General features: G+C 43.2%; 1 protein-coding gene across 2 annotated transcripts in view; it reads right to left on the bottom strand.

The window, feature by feature from the left end:
• Positions 1–21668, bottom strand: part of znf704 (zinc finger protein 704) — a 49524-nt gene that overhangs the window by 25724 nt on the left and 2132 nt on the right. Inside the window, exon 2 of one of the 2 annotated variants that reach the window (XM_070984126.1) lies at positions 17305–17492. In XM_070984126.1, coding sequence (XP_070840227.1) covers positions 17305–17492 — 188 coding nt within the window. The remainder of the gene's footprint in view (positions 1–17304; positions 17493–21668) is intronic. The other variant, XM_070984127.1, reaches the window with a different exon arrangement.

Below are 21668 nucleotides of genomic sequence, written 5' to 3'. Positions count from 1 at the left end.
TATCCTTTGGGCTTGGGGTGAACATACACACAGACACACACACACACGCACGCACACACACTTGGTGGTTATGCCCTAGTTTGGTGCTATAGGTTGGAGGTCCAACTTAGAGTATGTACCAGCCTCTAGGCTAGACACACACACACACACACACACACACACACACACACACACACACACACACACACACACACACAGAACTAACAGGGTTCCCTTTAATCCATTATTACAGTCGCAGGTGAGGAGAACAGCAGGTGGAAACACACTTGGAAGCAGATAAACAAAAACAACTAGATGGATGTAGTGAGGTGATGGAGAGTAAGTAGATGAGAAAGAGAAGTTTTCCTGTCTGCAGGGTGCAGACTATGGTGAGTTCTAGCAAATTGAATTTGATATTTTTTGACCTCAGGTTCAAAGTCCAGTGACCACAGGAGCTTACACCTTATGTATGCAATATTGATTATACAGCATCATTCCACACCCAGCTGTTTCATTTTGATATGTTTTGCTTGTATTTACCTCTTGTGTCTTGAGGTACTGAACTAAATCCCCTGTGACAGTGCTATCATTGCATCTCAGTGTGCTTTTCTCAGAACTCAATCTCCCCTTGAATCAGCTAAGCACCTTGACAAACAAGTTTAAAGATACTGTGAAAAACATGAGCAACAAATGCAATCTTGTCTCCTCTTTTAAAGCTAGGGGGCATCGCACAAATGAATATCTGCAGCTTGAAAACGCAGCGATGTGGATCTTGCTACTTGAACTTTGTGCACTCACTGACTGAGCTCTCTATAGTCACATCCTGTCTGCCGCTATTCAGCACAATAAAAAGCTCAAACTCAAAACCAACCATTTGAGGTTTCTCTCCTGAATCTGCAAAAAAAGTCACCAAAATACTTACAAAGTAGGAAATCAACAATGTCACAAAAATTAAACGGTACAGGCAAAACCCTGAGGCACATTTGTAAAGATGCAAAGATAACAAAGGCCATAACAGGTGTGATGATGGAGGCACGCAAAGCATGATGATGAGGGAGATGGAAGAAGAAAGAGGGGTTGGACCTGGGCGCAGGGATAAGCCATCTTCGCGCACGCACACACACACACACACACACACACACACACACACACACACACACACACACACACACACACACACACACACACACACACACACACACACACACACACACACACACACACACACACACACACACACACACACACACACACACAGTGATGGGCTTTCCCTGAATTGATGTTGCTGTATGCCCTAATGAGCACAGGGAATACACAGGATCTCACAGCTCCAAGCTACTCATTTAGCTTCATGTGAGTGCACGTGTGCATGAGTGTGTGCGTGTGTGTCGCTTTCTGCCAGATGTTTATGTTTCTGCTCACAGGTACTTGGCAGATGTGAATGTTACGTGTATGAGAGTCAGTATGAGCAGTGAGGGGTCACCCACTGATGTGAACAAAGGCTATGAGAGTTACCCCCCGCCCCCCCTTCCCCGACTCTTCATCCCTTGTCCTCTTATGTCTCTCTACACCCTCCTCTCCTTCACCTGTCTTTATCCCATGCCTCCATTTCTCCATTAATGGAGGTTCATGAAGTGCTGCCTGAGTTGGAACAATCAACTCTACCCAAAGGTCTCGTCCGTCCAAATTTTTCTCTCGTTCCTGTCTTCCCTCAAGGACAGGGGGAACCTGCTCCTCCACCTACCTTTCACCTCATCAGCGCCTGTGTGTGTGTTTGTTCATTAGTGTTTAGTGGCAAGAGCAGCAGCGATAATGGGGGTCGCGAGAGCAGCACAAGTTCGAGTCGCCGGGCGCTCCTTTCTCTCCACCTGCCCTCTGGACACGCGCACACAAACTGCCAATAAGTGTCGTAAATACACACAGACATAAACACACACAAGCACCCTTTTATCACTGCTGAGTTTGATTATAAACACCTTGCCTTTAACCACAGCAGACAGACACACACCCACACTTACATACACACCTCCAGCCACTCAGCTCCCAGGAGAGCGATACACACACTGGAGGAAGGGGCCCCTTTCCCAATTACATCTCGAAGGAGGGAGGGGGGTAGCTGTGTGCATCAGCGTGCATGTGTGTGTGTGTGTTTGCTGAAGGTGCTCATAAAAGCCCTGGAGATTGAGCTGATGGAGGGCATTATAAAAGGCCTATCAGCTGGTCCAATCGCCTCACACAGCCCTAAGGCAGGACAAAGGATCTGCCCGCCACTTCAACATTTACCTAAAGGCCTTTTACTTACACCCCTCCCCCTTCACTCTCTCCTCATCTCATTCCTCCTCTTCCTCCTCAGTTTATTCACCATTTGTGCGATTGTTAACCTTGACTTGTCCGAGGAAAGTAACCTGGTGCTTTGTTTTCCCTTTCATGCCCACTGGCACCCAAACAGTTGTTGTAAAGGACAGAAAGCGCATCTGGATGACCTTTATGTTGAGTCTTTCTTCGGTGATGGAAATTGTGTTGGAGAGAGAGAATGACAGAAGAGAGACAGGAGGAGGGAGTGAGATAGGGAGAGGGAGAGAGAGAAAGAGAGGGGAAGGGTGTGTTTTTTTGGGGGGGAGGTCTCCATCAGGCGAGCATTATCTCTGATTAATTTACTGCTGTGTGGTATGAGGATGTGACACTGAGCGTGAAGAGACAGCCGTGACAAAAAAAATGAAAACACGGAGAGAGGGGAGAGAGGGAGGTGTAGAGAGAGAGAGACAGCGAGAGAGAGCCCACCCCTTCCTTCTTCCCCCTCAACCATGTCAACAAGTCCACACAAAGACTCCTTTGCTCCATTATCCCATACGAATCTATACTGATGCATCCATACTCACATTTCTAAAGGCAACTAAATACAAGCAATGCGTGTGCATTTAGATGCACTTTGAAATTAACACTTGTCAAATCATCTTTTCATAATAACATCTTATTTTGTATTGGTATACATGAACCCTAGCAAACATCAAATTTAGTGTCACGGTAAGGACAGATAGATGTTGTTGTGGCTGTATTCACAAGAACAAAGCAAAGACTTCAGTCAATAAAGTCTGTGAAATATGGTTTTAGCATAAAAAACAGCATCTTCGGCTCTCAGCTTTTGTTTATGTATATTCTGCCATCGATCTTTAGTATAACAACATATTTCCTCTGAAGAGGTAAGCCCTACCAGTCCTACTAGCGCTTGCTGCTGTTCATGTGCTTAATTGTGTGTTCACATGCATTTCAGTAACCAGGTTACTGCAAATCCACGTACGTAAACATGCAGCAGTGACAGAAAAGGCTGCTGATGACTGCTTTCCCTCCTCTCCTTGTGTGTTGGAGCAGATGAGCATACTTGAATTTTTATGTCCAACAGAGCATGGGCCAGTAAGATGACACCACTGAAATCAGGTTTAGCAATTCACTCACATTCTTAGTTGAGGGTGGGGGGACACAAAGCAGAGTTTGAAACGTGTCTGCAGTGGAAATGAACCCCCATAACAGTGTATACACTTGACTTTTGAAACGTATAATGGCACAAAAGAACAGACAGAGGCATGGGGGTGCTGACAGAAACAGCAGGTGTCCTAAGAACCACTAGGTCCCACAAACAAGTACAAATGCTTCACATTACAGTAGCATTGTTATTCTTTATTGTGTAGGACATCAGCATTCTTCAAAGCATGCACCTTTGTGTGCAGCACAAATTCAAAGGGATTTTTCAATGTGGCTCCAATTACGAACTCTAACAGAAAACATAACAGCACAACAGGAAACTGCACAAATAAAACCCTAAAGCTAGCATAAATATATCTCCGGAGTTGCACTCCCACCACCTGTGTGTGTGTGTGTGTGTGTGTGTGTGTGTGTGTGTGTGTGTGTGTGTGTGTGTGTGTGTCAGTATGCCATGCACGTCTTCAGCGCGAATGCTCGCAGCAGCCGCAGGCGAGGCGGCAAATTGACGGACAGTTTCAGCCAGCCAACGTGCCAATTGTCACTTAGGATTTGGGTCGATGCTGCATGCCTTCGCTTACAACTGTCTGCATTGAAAATGTAAACAAAAGCAAAACAAAGGTGGATTGTAGCTAACATGAAACACAACTGAAGCCTCTTTGCTGTCTATCTGTCTGCGATATCATAGTCACTTGTAAATGTGTGATTGTGCACCCATCATTAATCATTAACCCTTCCTGTGGGGGTTAACTGCAAATGACTGGCATATTTGCATACATAATTGGAAATGTGTATGTGTGGGTGTGTTTGGTGTGTATGGAATCTGTATGCAAGTTCAGTAAACTGCATGTTGATTTCTGTAATCACAGCTATTTTCTACATGGTAACTAAATTTCCCTTATTGGACAGTAGTGAAAATATGAGGAATGCGCAGGCAGGTTTCAGATTTTTGTTTGTTTTGGGGACAAGATTTGACACAAGTTTGTTTGTGAGAGAAAGCTCAGATAAACAACTTATACTTACCTCAATGCGGTTGCTGCCACTGATTTCATATGCTAGTGCAAGTTAGCCACACTGCCTATTGTACAGCACCAGCATATAGCTGAGTAGTGGGTTAACATCTCTCTCTGTCAGTCAGAAGAAAAACACAGCCACACACACACACACACACACACACACACACACACACACACACACACACACACACACACACACACACACACACACACACACACACACACACACACACACACACACACACACACACACACACACACACACACACACACACACACACACACACACACACACACACACACAGACCAGGCAGAGCAGAGAGGAGACAAAGGAAGAGAGGGAGGGCTAAAGTGTGGGAGGGTGGAAGAGACACTGATCATGGGGGAACGAAGGGGGGAATGAGCGGGAAAGCGGAGATGGAGAAAGCAAGATAGAATACAGCAGTGAAAGCAGGAGAAAGGGAGAAAAGGGACTGGAAGGAAGAGCGAAGGTGGAAAGCAACATTAGAAAGCTGATTCAGCCATCTGGGGCAAAGTGGGCAACGAGAGGGAGACTGAAAGAATAAAAGAGGGAGAAAAAGAAGTGGATAGTGAGAGGGAAAAGTGCGCTGTAAGTGGGAGAAACACAGACAAAACAGGGAGGAAACAAAGGCAGACAGGGAGGAAGAGGAGGAGGCTTTCAGTTTGCTCTTTGCTTCAGTGAAGGGCATTATTTCTTACCACAGCGAGACTCTAATCCAATAGAAAATATTACATTGGCAATCAAATTTAACGTTTTCCAAGCACTTCAGCGCAGACAACAAAAGAGTTACACAGCTTTGCAAATAAAACCCTGACATCATTTTGACATGTGCTACACAATAAATACAAAATAGACTGCACAACCGTATTTGGATTGATGAAAACTGCGGCTTTAACTGACATGCAATATGGCCCAAGTCAGCAGAGGAAATAAAAACGACGACTTTCTTGAGCTAAGTTGTTGCTGGATGAAAGTATCCAACAAAGAGCAACTACAGAGCAGCTGAAGGAAGCACCGTGTTTACATAGATGTCAATGGGAGGTCATAAATTATGCATGCTATATGGCAGAGTATGGCTGTGTATGCATGTGTGCATATAATGTTTGCAGGCCTAAACTCCAGAAAATGCTTTAATGCGTGTCTATGGGGGGTGTTATGTTTCTCTCCATCGAGACTGTGAGAGAGTGAGAGAAAGAGAGAGAGTGAGAGAAAGAGAGAGAGAGAGAGAGAGAGAGAGAGAGAGAGAGAGAGAGAGAGAGAGAGAGAGAGAGAGAGAGAGAGAGAGAGAGAGACCCTGGTAAACACTTCCATTTTCAGCTCATAGTGAGGTAATGCTGCCAAAACCTCACATGCGCACACACAAATACAGACTCAAAGTTCTGAAGGCAGCCCTTGAGTTTGGCAGAACACTGCAGTCCCACCCGACCCAAACCCCTAAAATGATTGCACACACACTCACACACACACACTCTGTCCCGCTCACATGGGAGTCAAATTCAGCATGTGGAACCCAAATCAAAACAATAACAAGCTCGTCTGCAGATGCCTGTAGCCCATGTGACCGAAGCAACTGGCTCCCATTGTTTACAGGGAGGGATGCGAGAGAGAATGGAGGGAGGGAGGTGACAAATCTGTAGTTCAGGCAAACTGCTGCCTTGTTGATATTAAGAGCTCTATGATGGTGGGGGTGGTGTGTGTGTGTGTGTGTGTGTGTGTGTTGAGAAAAACAGGAGATGGTCTGAACAACCTCTCCTAATGGGGGTTGAGGGGGCTGTACAGTACCAGCTGTCTTCTGGATTCCAACACCACCCCGAATGTGTAGACACACACACACTCGCACACAAACGCGCACACACACACAATCAACCCCCCAAGCTAAAAGGTGCCACGGCTGACTGTTTACCCCCTTACAAGCTGTTCTGTACAGCGACAAGGGACAACCTGAAGATAAGAAGAACAGTGAAAAACTAACCTTTATCTTCAGGTGCGTGTGTGTGTGTGTGTGTGTCCATGTGCATGTGTGTAGTCGCCATGCCAGTGCAAGCCAGCTCGCAGGTGAAGCCAGTGAAGCTAATGATAAATGTCTTTGAAGAACAAAGGACGGCGGACAGAAAGAGGGAGACAAAGAGAAAGTGAGTGTGTGTAAAAGAGGCAGAGAGAGAATATTACACGGGACCCCCACAGAGAAGAGAAACATCAGTCGAAGCTTTATCTTATTTGAAAGGTTGGGTGGGTTGTGGCAAGGGCCAATTATGATTGGGTACGTTTATGAAGCAGCTGGGGTCCACCATTTAAAGTTTGACAGTTTGAGCACCACAAAAAGGGGGTTTATGCATTTCAAGGCTTTTAAATGTCATGATGATTTCTGGGGGAAAGTCACAAGGGCCCGAGAAACAATCATAATAATTAGGCGTAAACAAGTATCGCTTTGCCAAATTTCAAACTATATGCTTCAGTACACCTCAAGTCAACCCTATAAAGTAGCTGCCATCTCCGTTTCTCTTTGTCAGGCTGTACTGTACACACAAGTGGCCGAGTGCGTGAGCTGGAAAGCAAACAGATGATGGATTACCTTTTAAATTTTCTTTTGGAAGTGCTTAATCTCTGATTTACAGTTCTGGTCTACTGCCTACTCGCAGCTTTAGATCTTACTGGAGACACCAAAGACCAAGGAGACGCCTTATTGGATTATGAAGTAAGAGGATATTTCACTGTTGTCCTATTCGGGCACAATTTATGTAGATCGGCCTCAGCAGATGGCTGTTAGATGTCAGACTAACGAATGGCTAACTTTCAATTAACTTTATCGCTCCCTCCTCACAACAGAAGGTCTTTTTGTTGAGGAAGACATCTGTGGGATAGTTTTGACTAAATGTCTGGCTTATCTAACTGTGCAGTGGACTCAACAGTGCTGAGCAAAATTTGGAAGATGCCAAATGTTGAGATGCTGCATGTCAAATAGATGTATCACTTCTTGTAGCCTCGATGTTATTCCTGTCATTAAACATGATACTGGCGGAGAATTAACGGTAAATCAAGCGAATCTGTGCTGAAAGGTCTTCTGATGAGCATCACACGGTCGCCACTTCAAGTCTGTTCGACTGCAGCTTGTGTGAAAAGTCTTTTTGCTCTCTTGGAGGTGAAATTACATGCCACCACACTAAACACATTATAGCCTCTCCCGTGGTGTAAATATCTTTTCTACATCTGTTAGTCCAGAAGGTGGATTCATACCACATCTGGGAATTAACACTAGTGCAGGCATCATGAGCCGTACTCACACATGCACCACCACCCGCAACTTTTCCAGACATTAACCGGCCAAGCTGTATGTGTGAATCCAAATGTCTCAATCAGTTGAAGCGGACATTAACTTTATCCTGCCTGCTGCTGCCTGGTGTAAACATTTTGAAAACCAATTGATGTTTACTTAATATTTGCAACACAGGTTCTCTTGACAAGGGCGGCGGGAGGATTCAAGGTTAATTCTCCAGCAGGATGCCATTACATTCTGTCCTTCCAATGGCTAATAGGCAGGTAATTGGTGTCCTTTCATTATCAATGACACCAGTACACAGTACAGACACTATTGACAGGATCGAAGGTGGTAAAAGCATTGCTTGAGGGACCCGGAAGACCAGTGGCAAGATGAGTGACCGCACAGTCCAACATTTCTTTACAAAGCAGAGACACCTGTGTTCTGACCCGATATGACTCAGAGGGGGGCCGGGCTCTCAGCATGCGAGGCAGAGAAAAATGCCACTGGTGTATTAATCATATAATACTCCATACATCCCTGCAAATATCTAAAAGTTAGATTAAGTGAATACACACACAGACGAGTACTCTGATAAACAGATGTACTGAACCGTATTAAACAAGCCATACTAAACTGCTTGGCAGTCACGTTACTTCACAGCATTTTTCCACGTTTCATTCCAAGACCAGAAAATCATCTGGGGGAGTGTTTGGAAGGAATCACATTGTTCCCTTTTAAAACGTGTGTCTGCATGAGACTAAGACAAGTTACTAAAACGCACAAAAACTACTTTTTCAGATCACTTCTTTGGAAATCTATCCAGCTTCTCAATCTATTAAAAGCACATTTAAGTGGTGCCCACATCGTAAATATGTGGCGAGCAGCTCATGGGAGGAAGTGATATGTTCTGTTGTTGGATGAGCCTGTCTTTGAATTTAATTTGCACTTATCTCCTCGGATTATGACAAAGAATAATTAATGCTCTCATGCAAACTGTCGTGCACAAAGAAACGAAGTCATTATAACATCTGGTCTTTAAAGCAGGCGGTGCTGACAATCTGGAAAGTGGAATGGTATCAAATGATGGCTAGCGCACGTGTACTGAAACACACACACAATCACACACATGTCAGATGAGGGCACCTCCACCCTGCCTGCACCCACCCCTCCGTCACACCGCGCCCACTCTGCTAAACCGCGATAAAATTGATGAGCGACACTCAAATTAAAACGGGGCTACAATTATGACACCCTCATGCCGTGCTCTTAATTAGTACATCTCCATTTTAATTAATAAAGCCTGTCAGCCTGACAGATATCAATAATTCAAAACAGACCGGTCAATGGAGCTTCAAAATTGATGGCCATAATTAGAAATAATGTGGGGAGAAAGAACTTCTGCAGGGCTGGGTTTGTTTTTTAATAGGTTACACTTGAGAAGCACGTCGCCTCCCCGCGGAGTCACTGTGTCTTTGCCCCAAACCAAAATGTTGCATGGGTCAGTTCAGTAATATTAATACTAAATTATGGCAGGAAGTGCACAATTATTCTACTGGCAATCTGTATGCTGAATATTCTGTACTCAATATTTGTGATTTCTATGTGCAGTTTTGTGCTTTTTTTCTCTCTATTGCGGACAACCGTGATTCCAAAAAAGTCAGTATGCTGTGTAAAAGATAAATAAAACAAAATGCAACAACTTTTGACATAGACTCAACCAAAAGCAGTGCAAAGACAATACATTTAATGCTTTACCTCATCAAATGCATTGATTGTTGTAAATACACTTATTTTGAATTTAGTGCCAACAATACGTTTCAAACAGGTTGGGACAGGAGCAACAAAAGACTGGGAAAGTTAATGAATGCTCCAAAAACACCTGTTTGGAGCATCCCACAGGTAATCAGGTTCACTGGTAACAGGTGAGCGTATAAAGGATAGTACAACATGACGTCAGGAACACTATAAAACCAGTAAACACAGGTCATCTGCAAATGATTGCATTCTGTTTTTATTTATGTTTTATGCAGAATGCCAACTGTTTTGAAATCAAGGTTGCACAGCATTTGTTGTTGTTAACTGTACTAAGAAACACAAACAAAATTTTGTCTTTTGTGCATTAGTTACAAAACAAATTAAAAACTCATCTTGAAAACAAGCTGACTTCAATTTAATTGAAAAACACGTAAAAAACAAGTGATCAAATTGAATTGCAAGTTTCAAACGATAATTTGCATGCAGCACATAAAGAAAGCTAAACAATTTTGGCCATGTTTCAACATTTTCAGTCGAAGATGCTTCATAACGGCATTCTCATGTGTCTATAATCAATAAACTAAGATCATTTGAATTGTGATCAAAGTTTCCAAACATTATCACAATGTTCAATAACATATAGCACGACAAGGTGGAACCTTGTGAAAGGCATTCCTGTCATTCCTCATTATTTCTAACTGTAACACTGTATTTGCTGATTGAAGTGCTCAGTTCTGGTAAACTCTCACATTAGACCGAACAGAACACATGTTCAGCTGAAGATGCACTAATTTCACTTCCTCATTAGAGCTTCTGTTTGGATGCGATGTGACACTTGACACTGCCGTCAATTAGTACTACCTCGTATATATACCATAGATGACCGTAATGCACGTCCGTCGATAGAATCAATTAGAGCTTTTCTCCCCTTGCTGCACTCTGTGCCATCAGTCCATTAAAGCTGGGGACTATGGATTAGTCCGAAGCAGCAGAGGGCCCACAGAGCCCACTGTCACATAAACATAGGCTTTGAGGCTGTGCACTATGCATTATAGATAGCAGGCAGGGGATGATTGAACACAAAACTACCTTACAGATACAACAACAACAATGTAGGACAAATTAGCATACTAGTGACATTTTATGTGAGGCTTTAGATTGATTCGTCTGTTGATTCATGACATCGGTGCTGTCAGGCCGACACATTTTGCCACGCTCCCTTGACAGCCATAATGAGTGTTCAAAGTCCTACGAAGCAGCATTGTGTTTATTTATGACTTCAATAACTTGCAAATAGATTTTTGCTGATGGCTCCAAAATGAATGTTACACATGATGAGTCACTTCCGCTGCTAGCGTTAACGTAATCAGCGCACGACTTTTAGAGTGTCAAAAACGTTATTTAGATAAATTGTAGTCACTGTGGATTTCATTTAAACTGCATGAGGAGAGCCTTCGATGTAAAACATGGTACAGATGTGAAGACAATCTTGCTATCCTCAATAACTGATGCTGTAATTAGTGTGCCAGCTGTACTCCGATGAACTTGAAACCTCTTTAAAGTGAATGTAAATCCTGGACTGAGATCACAACAACACACTCATCGCCTACACACGCCTGCCACCGTCCAGCTCTTTGGCAAAAGATTGCAGGGACATTTGGCCGACCATCTAGTAATCCACAGTTAACCATTCCCTCACTCACGCGCTCACTGATATTCAGCACGCTTAATTAAAGAGCCAATTTGCATATAAATTTAAACTCACAATTCCGCTCCTGCAGCATCACAGGTGGTCGTTTCCTCGGGAGCCAGAACCTGTCGAATGCCGGCGTGGACCAAACTCGATGCGGCTCCCACCAGTGTGCCAGGGGTATTGACAAAGAGTGAGGGCTTTGTCTTTGATTAGTCTGCGAGCAATAAATCTAAAGCTGAGTTAACAGCTGGGTGGGGTGGGTCTATGAATACTCAACAGTCCTGTGTGAGATTAGAGATTCAGTATGAGGTGGTTTTCAAGCCTTCAACAAAGCAAACTCTGGTGAATCCTGTTAAATGGAGCAAACCAAGTGGAGGCGGAAAGAGCCAATAAACACTGATATGACATTTAAGTAATTCACACAGACCACTGTTGAATGAGAAGCTCCCTCAAAAAAATCCTTCATGCTGGAAAATCGCAGTGACAATGTACGCCACAGAAGGTGCTTTTTATCTCATCTGGTTTTCTCCTGTGCATTTATTCTTCTCCACCACGGAGAAGATCTCATTTTGTCCTATTACACTGAGTTATATTACACTGAGACAATAAGGACAGAAAATAGGAGGTTAGAGATTGGCGCACATGGCAGTTAACGTGCAACCCTGAGCAAAATGAGATCGTATAACTCTAATTTTAGCATGTTTGCACTGGTGATTTGATACTCCCGGAATTGATATTGAAGATTTTGCGGATCCCTTTTAAAACGTGCGAACACCTGGTACCAAGATATGATTCACAGACATTTTAACCTCATATGAGCCGGACTCTGGACCCCAGCTTTGGTGTAAAGCCGACATTGAAAACATCAGGCTTTTCCCCTCAGGCCTCCCAGACAATGGCACAACCTGTTGTGATGAGCTCATGCTGGTTAAATCCGTACATTCATTTAAATCCCTTCTTAAAACCTACTCTAAGACCTGTCTTTATTGTAGTTCACACTTTAACCAACCTTATTTAGTTCTTTTTGAAAAGAACTCTGTATTTCCGGTCACTATTCAGCTTTTGCACACTACACCAAAGCTAACTAGTTAGTTAGCTAGCTAGTGCATTGGATGGACCCATTAACGTCTGTTTTAAAACCACCTGTTTGCTGTTTTTCTTCCAACAATGCAGCTAAATCAATTTCCTTCACAAAACACTGCCTGCAGAAGTTTTAACAAATTCCTTAACGTTTGGGAACCAATATAGTGGCTAAAAAACAAGAACCCTCCATTACACATGTTGAGCAATGTCCTCTTCATATATAAATACAAGCACATTTCTGTTTGATATTTTTAGCTGTGTGTAGTTGGGCCAATCTGATATAGTTTAACAGAATATTCTGTCAACACACTGGGTTTGGTCAAGTTAATTGCTACAGGAAAAAACCTCAGTGTACAATCAGATAGTCTGGGAGAGTGAGACCGTGAATGAGAGAGAGAGAGAGAGAGAGAGAGAGAGAGAGAGAGAGAGAGAGAGAGATGTCTTTTCAGATGGTAATCGCATGGTTTCTGAACTCCACTGGCATCCAAACCAGGAAAAACTGTTTTCTTTGGCAAACCCTGAGCATCTCTCTCACTCTTTCTCTCTGTCACTCACTCTCTGGAGATCCCACAGTGCTCTCACGAACACGCCCCATCCTCCTCCTCCTCCTCCTCCTCCTCCTCCTCCTTTCGCTCATTTCGAAACTCAAACGCCCTCCTTCGCCACAAACACAAAAACACATTGTGCAAAAGGAGTAATGTTGGTAACAGTGTTCCAAAAAGGTAAGAAGTGACCATAAAACAACCGAAACCACCAACAGAGGGAAAACAAGCGGATTATGAAGCCATGATACTTTATCAAAGGACAAATGATAATTTGACAGTCCTTTTGGGCCTCTTTTTGCATTGGTTGGGGAGTCTTTGGCCCCGTTCCATGTCTGAGTTGGCTGATGCGCCAGGCTCCGAGTGTGGAACACATGGTTGGCTCAGCACAGTGAACTGCAAGCACACTGATCAACAATAAAAATCATCAACAATAACCAACAGTTTCGTTTTGGCACAGAATTGGGTTTTGAAGTCAGCCCAATGCCACCAGCCTCCTCACTTTAAATTACAGCTACCTGGCATGGTCCTCAGTTATCATGAATCAAACTGGTCATTGTGTTGGACTTGGGTACAAAAAACAAGAAATTACAACATCAAATAGGGTCATCGAGGGACCCAGTTATTTTCAGAAACGTGAATAACCTCAGTTTATGCTAGAAAAGGAAGATGGACTGCTGGCGGTCTGAGGAGAAGATTTGAACCCTCAGATCTGCTGTTTTTTGGGTTTTGCAATAATAAGCCCAGCACTCTCTTGATTTCCCCTTCAACTAAGGTTATACTTCACTTCCCCTGCTAGCAATTAGACTCCAGAATGCTATTTGTCAAAAGCCAAGCCATTCGTTTCCACTGGTCTGCCCCCGCCAGCTCTTGTTACAATTGAGTGTTTCCTGCATAGAGAAAACATAAGCCCTCGGAGGAAGGAGAGGGCCCAGGAGCTGGCTAAGACCAGGGCCTGACAATGTGTAGAGACGTCTGAACGTTCAGCAAAGAGAGACTCGTACGATAAATACGGCGTAAACAAATCAGAAATCTGCCACCGCGAGCAACTCCTGCCTCTGTATTTCAAGACACAGCACATTTAAAAAACAGCATTTCATAAAGGAAACCATTTCTCTGGGCATTTGGGAGTTGGGGCCATGCAGAAAATAGGTCAATCATGGACTGACACCTATTGATTCTTAGAGCAACATCTGACAAAATGCGGGCAAAGTAAATGTGCTGTAAACAAATACGATGAAGGAGGCTACTCGATAAAGTAATGAGAGCCGGACCGGCTGACAGAACCATATAATGTAGCTACACAAACCCCCCAGGTCTAACATCTATATGACACAATGTCATTTTTCCTCTATTTTCCCAATGATTGCAGATGAGGCATTGGGGTACTTCGGTGACTCCCAGTGAGGTAGGAAACCTATTCTATCTGGGTTACAAGGGACCTGGAGAGCCATCAAACAGCCAGACATTTTCTTGGTAAATCACCAGCAGAGAGGGAACTTTTGAGAGTGCAATTAACAACCTCAAGGTCAGACTTCTCTGGAGAGTTTGCTCTGAAAAAAAAAAAAAAAAAAAATCCTCAGGCATCATTCTCTCTCTCTCTCTCTTTTGCCGTTATCCTCACAGCTACACACTCTCACACACGCCATCTCCTTTACCCTCTTGTCCTCCTCTCCACACACATACATTTCCTTCACTCCTTTTCCTTGTTACTCCCTTTCCAGCATCCCTCCAAGCCTCCCTCCCCTCCCTCCTTGTCTCCATTACAGATAAACGTTACTTTGCGGTCAGTGGCGACGCCATTTCTTCCCCAGTGCCGGAGCAAGGCTGAAAATCGGTCGCAGGTGTGCAGAGGATGAGAGGCATGGATCTTAATCTTAAGGCAATAATGGCACTGTGCGCTGAAGACGTCACTATAGCAATATCTGAGAAAGCAGCTCGGGCTCATATCTGCACCTGAAATGTGTCAGAATGAACTTTCCATGCTCCTGATTGTGTGAGCACGCTTTATAAATTGGCCTGTTTTTTTTAAATATGGCTTTGCAGTCGGTTTGATTTAGCACTTGACAAGCACAACAGATCTCTGGATTCTGAGGAGCAGGCTTTGAACTGCTTAACGCAAAATAATTAGATGTCAAGTGCGTGCTGTTAGCTAGAAATTGGACTTTTCATTAACGCATAAAAAAGCTTATGACACTAAGAAGAGATGAACTGGCTGAACTTCAGTGACGAGGACATTTCAAAGCGCGAAACACGTAATAAGAGAGTTCGGTGTAACTCCTAATAACACCCCGTTTTTTAATCTCAGTTATGGAAACTAGATTGTCGGGCACACACAAAAAAAACAGGTAGATGCCGCATGGGAGGTCAAAGTAGAAATAGGATAGCATTAAACTAACACTTTAATTGTAACACCATGTATTGAACACTCAAACATACACACGCGGGATGTCCTTGATTGTTCAAAGGGCTTCCTCTCTACACATGGCCTTCACATACCTCCAGTTACTGTTTTTCTCTTTACCTGACGGGAGATGACTGAATTAGCGATAGCGTTACAGAAGAGGAAAGATAAAGCTCAGCTTGTGTCAGCACTATTGAAACGCACATTAAAAACCTCCAAACACACTCACAGCTTCTCAGCTCGTGCGCCACGCCAAAGGCTTTGGATGTTTGCTCGTCATGGCTGCCCAAGACCCAGCAACAATTAATACATGTGGATACGAGATAAAGATCCAAAAGCAAACCTCACCTTTGTCTTCGGTTGCTTCACCTTAAGCTGGGGGTTTTGGCTGACAATTCACACACTAATGATGTTTCAAAGATGCCTGAGCAGGCAAAATATAAACATACTCCGGCACATTCCTGATGGAATTTTGGCTGGGGAGACAACTTGGGTGGGTTACTGAAATGCTGTGTGGGTGCCCAAACTAATAACTGGAAAGTGGTTGTGGTTTCTCCTAACCGTTATATCAGGATTACTGTATGCTGAGGATAAATTCTGATCTATAAGACATACCCAGTGGGTTTGTTGTTGTATGTGGTCTCATTAGGGGGATAAACAGGGGCTTGGTTTATGTACTGATTGTCCCTGAGCTGAGGAGACAAGCTGAACTTGTGCAAAGGCATTGAGATGATCAATAAGCCATTCTACAATAACCATATAAATATCAATAGCATGGCAATCACTATGCAAGGAGGTAATAATAGTGGGACAGGTGTAAAACATCTGTCTAATCCATGGAATGGATTTAATTTAAAAAGAGATTTTTCCTCTTGATGGGAAACAACACAGAGCCAAATCAATGACTCATCAACAAATAACTATTAAATTCAAAACAGGGGCTGCGAACAAGGTGATAAAGCTGCTCAAATGGGCGACATTTTACTGGACTTTTCCGGAAGTTGCCATTGATTGGACTCAATGGACAGCATGAGGACAAGTTATGGGGACTGATGCTTGATAACGGTGTGGTGCTTTACAAGGTATTAGCGTTTCACGTTTAATAGTGAAATAGTGTTGTTTCTTTACTGGGTGGCTCTTCACTGCCATGTGCTGCTGCCTATTAATGTTTAACTGCCCCATTGTGGACCAGCTTCAGCGGTGGATTATGCTGACCATCTTAAAATAATATATTTGCATGTGTTGCGTAAAGAGAATCAGTCAATGTGTGAGGGAACATCTCATGCATCATAACATAATAAATGTTTTCATTTGTATAGGGATCTGTGTTATATATTGCCAGATCAGATGGATCCAGTTTCCTGCTTTCAATAAAACAACAATAAAACCAGAGCAATAGCTGCTCTCCCACACAAATCTCAAGAACATTTCCTCTTATGTCTATCTTGGCTGTGAGGCTACCGCATGTGTAAGTCCATACTGTCTTCACTATGAAGCAAGAAACACATGCAGGAGGGTAACTGATGCGATTTACTATGTTAGTTGACTCTCATGGCCTTGAATCCATGTTGCACCACTTTTACAATTTGGGAAACCACCAGAGGCATGCCATTTAAATAACCATAACCATAATTGCTCCAGCAAGTTAAGGCAACAGAATAGGATTCTTCCAAAAATGACATTCTGCACACAACCCTTAAATATGTGGGACAGGGATGAATACTTTGATTCCAACATACTGAAACCATTGACGTGCAGTGCAACATGTATGATGGCATGATAATATACAGGTATTATATACACACAGACATACATATATATTAAATTACCTTCAGTGGTCTGCCAAAATGGCTATGACGATCAGATGAGAAAATGGGAGATCAGATCATATAAACTCTGTCCTATTTATGAGATGACATATCTGTGTCATAAACCTTCAACGAACTTTGCATGTATGAACCCGGTCCTTAACTCCCTCAAGGACAGGAATCAGAGTCTCACTGTCAGAGAACTGGTCCACACACACAAACACACACACACACACGCACAATACAAACACAACACCAAGACCTACCTGGCGTGAGGGACATCGATGCTGGAGGACACCACCTTGCGTTTCTGCTCTAGCAGGGACACTGAGCGGGTGTCTGGGTCCCGGCCAGCACGCTTGCCATCCACCACCCGCTGCTCCTCCACCGCCTCTGGGCTGACGGAGCCGCCTTCCACCTTGTGGCTCTCTGGAGCTCCATTACTGGAGCTCTGCTAAAGACGGATTCAAAGAATAATACGTTAACACTTGAGTAGAGAACCACATACATAATTTAGTAACAATGCTGATATCGGAATGAACTGTGAGAAAGGTTGATGCAAAGTACAGAAACAAGCCTCCTCTTGTTAAGGCCCAGGGTGATCCATGTGTCATATATACTACATGTCTGCTGCAGGTAAAAAGAAAAAAACATGTAAATTACATGCTAAAATATTGTAGTATTATTACTTAAGTGCATGGAAACAATTACAAAATGGAAATATTTTTTCAACATGGCGGCAGATATAAAATTGGGGTCTGGGCTCTGGATCTGACCAAATTTTGAAGATTTTCATGTTTATATTTCAAATGAAGGAGTTCATGGTCCAACATGGCTGAAGAAAAATTTCCAGCCTTGAGCTTAAAAAAGCCTTTCTAAAACAGATTGGATAAACTGAAAAATGCACAGCGGTCAGTTATAAAACAAGGATGTTTTCTTAGTTCCTGAAGGCATTTTGGAGACCACAAAATACTGTTGACAGTTCTGCTAAAGCTGCTTTCTCATGAACGAAAATAAAAAAAAAACGTTATAAGAAACTATGCATCTGTGATACAACCCTGACTCTAAAAAAAAGTTGGGACGCTACAAAAAACAGAGAAAAAAAGAGGTGATAATTTGCTGATCCTTTTTTTCCTCAATTGAAAACAGTACAAAGAAAATGGATTTAATGTTTTACCTCACCAACTTCATTGATTTCTGTAAATATGTGCTTATTCTGAATTTGATGCCAGCAACATGTTTCAAACAGGTTGGCAAAAGACTGGGAAAGCTGATGAATGCTCCAAAAACACCTGTTTGGATCACTCCACAGGTAATCAGGCTCATTGGTAGCAGGTGAGAGTGTCATGATTGGGGCTGAAAGGGGCATCTTAGGCTACGCTTACACTTAGAGAATACGCATATGTTTTCATTCGGTTTGGCCTCTCGTTTACACGCAAACTGAGTTTTTTTCACGGACAACGATCATTTTTAAAAACTCCGGCCAAAGTGGAGATTTCTGAAAACGCCGGTTATTTGTCGGCGTGTAAACAGGGTTAAACGCCGTTTTCCAAAACATCACAACATGCGACTGAAAATACTTAACGTCATGTGAGCGGCCTACGTTTACGCTTGCGTCCATAGGTTTGGCATAGTTATGATGCACTCAACGGCGTATTTATCCGGGTTCATATAAACAACAACATTTTTGAAAATGATGTTGTGTGCACGATGTTATTTTTGAAAACGGAGGGGCCAAAATATCCGTTTTCTGTTATTTTGTTGTTATTTTCTGTTGTAGAAGTTGATGGTGATGTTGTCAAAGTGGGGGAACCAGAACCTGTGGGTCTCTATGAGTGTTTCAGCCCTTTAGAGTCCACCTACAAAATATACACAGACAGCTCCACACGCAACACACGCAAACTGACACAAAGACACACTCCATACAGCAAGGCTGTATTACACAAGGAAACATCTCCCATGCCACACACACTTACCAGCCTAAACTACTCACTGACGCACAATCACATCAGAGAAAAGCATTTCTCCTATCACAACGCTCTGAAAACGCCTACCTGTAGCAATGCAAAAAAAAAAAATCTCCTCTCTTACACAACAGCAACGAAAGGCATTCTTCTGCACATGAATACCTGCGTGTACCTACGCACACACACATTTCTGTAGGTAACTAAAGCCATCAAGCTCTTAGAAACACACTGCGAAAACGCCAAAACACAGCCGGAGTGGCACGCATGGCCGCCCATGCCAACGGAGCGTTGAGGAGTATGACATGCAGGTCAGTGTGTGTGTGCGTGCGTGCGTGCGTGTGTGATCTAGATCATTATCTCAAAGCACTGTAACACGATTAGGCTCGACTGTGGAAAAGGCAACGGCACCCTAGTCAATCACTCACACATGCACACACAAACACCAAGAGGACAATTTACTTAGATTAATGAGGTAAAAAAACATGAGAAATGAGTATCCAGTATCACCCATGATAGAGCCTGGTCACACGAACACTCAGTGGGGCGCAAAACGCTCTGTGAAAACACAGACTTGAGTAAAACAACAAGATGGATTACTCCGGCTCGGGGAAGATTAGGTGTTGTGTGTAGGACGAGTGTGCTCCTCGGATAAAACAAACGGCGACTCCGTCCTTTCGCCGGGCTTATGAATGATGGCATTTCGCGGAGCCAGGAAATTGTGAAGCATGCCAAATCGGTTGTGAAATTTGAGTTGCATGTGTCAAAGCTGGTGTATATGTGTGTATGTGTGTGCATGGAAACAAATACCCCAAGTGTCCCTCATATCCCCCCCACCTCTTTATCTCCCATTCTCCTTCTCTCTCCCACTCACAGAGAAACTCATAACCTACTTGCTTTGGGCAGTTTGTCAAGCGTAAAGATTCTTGAACCTTTATGGGTCAAAGGTCATAATAAAGCAAGCTGACACAGATCATAAATTGAATCCCATGGACCGAATGCAATAAAACCTCAACGGACTGTGGCTTTTAGCTCATACGGTTCTTTGTTGCTAGGAAGTATTTGTACGAGAACATCTAGTGAAAATGAGCAGGATTAGGAACGGCCATGATTAATCTGTGGTCTCATGCTACGCTGACACAGCCCACCATTAGATTTTCTAACTTAAGTCTGGGGCTGAATCATTTTTTTATTCAAATCGCAGTTTGAAGGAGGCAACTGTTGCCGACAAATTTACTCAGCTGTAGCAAATAACTAATTAACGCTGATTCCATGAGTTGCCCAAACTACTCAGACTCACCCATTTGAATATTAATGAGAAACAAGAAGTTTCCTACTAATGCAATACTGTGCTAAACATGAGCTAAAGTGGTAAAGATATTTCTATAAAAACCAGCAAATTAAGGAACCAAATAACTCTTTTGAATCAAAGAACCCTTTTAGGACCTCGACAACAAGCAAGTGCATTATTCTGACTGATAAATCTGTGATTATGTTCAGTAAAAGAAGCTTGTTCCAAACTATATACAGGCCTGGTGGTTACTTCATAGAAATGAACGGCCCTTTAAACTGCCTTGGCGTCAAGGACAAGAAGGTGACCTCGTCCTACCCCAGTCTGTGATAGAGGAAGTTTTTCTGCATGCAGAACAGCAATAGGTGTCTAAACTGAAGAGCCAGTTAGAGACATAAATACATCTGAAGGACGGACATAAGAACAAGATTGAGAAAAGGGGATTAAAAATGTGCGTCTGTGTGTGCGTGTTAAACCTGTGTTTATGTGTTCAAAGCATACAACTCGTGCACATGCACCTCCTTTACCCTAAAAGATTACTCATACATCATCACTGGGTGCAAGGGGGGGGCGCAGATCTAGACTTGACCCCGTGGTCAAGTCTGTGCTTCACGCTGATGCTGCTCAGCCAACCAATAAGGACAGCTGACGCCGGCCTGCCTGGGATCGGCGCTTCAGAACAAAGAGTCACTCAGCTCCTGTCAACAAGCTTGCTTCATTGACTCCCACGTCAGCGTACGATCAACACAAACAGCAACAACAGCAAGGAAAACAAAAGCGCCAGCAAAACAAAAACAAGTGACGCTTCTTTGTTAGCAGCAAGATATCTGAGTAACACTGCTCACACAAACCAACGAGTCAACAAGTGGTACCCCCCCCCCCCCAACAGGCATTCGTTCGCCATTCTGGGCGATGTGCCAAACATCCAGATTCTTTGGAGCATGCCACTCATTGCCAACCTGGGGGTGCCCGCTTTGTTGGCTGTACAGCTGCTTCTCAAACGGTGTGGCATGCCCTCACAAACAACCCCCCACTCCAAAATGTAAAGTGGTCAGCTCTCAATCATTAAACACAGAAATACACATGTGCACACCAAAAACACCACTGATGCACATGTGAATCCACAAGAGCTGGAAACTATTACTCGATTAGTTGATCGGAAGATAATGAATTGCAAGCTGTTCTGATCATTGATTAACAGTTTCAGCCATTGGCTGAGTGAAAATACAAACATGTGCTGCGTCCAGCTTCTTAAACATAAGGATTTGTTGCTTTTCTTTGTGATTTATCACAATAAAAGAAGCAGTAAGAAGATGTCCCTTTGAACTCTGGGAAATTACGATTTTTTTTTTAACATTTCATATAGACTAAATGA

This window comes from Chaetodon trifascialis, chromosome 17 (genome assembly GCF_039877785.1).
Source record: "Chaetodon trifascialis isolate fChaTrf1 chromosome 17, fChaTrf1.hap1, whole genome shotgun sequence".
Taxonomy (NCBI): domain Eukaryota; kingdom Metazoa; phylum Chordata; class Actinopteri; order Chaetodontiformes; family Chaetodontidae; genus Chaetodon; species Chaetodon trifascialis.
Note: the sequence above shows the minus strand (reverse complement) of the source record. Positions and strands in the feature narration are given on the sequence as shown.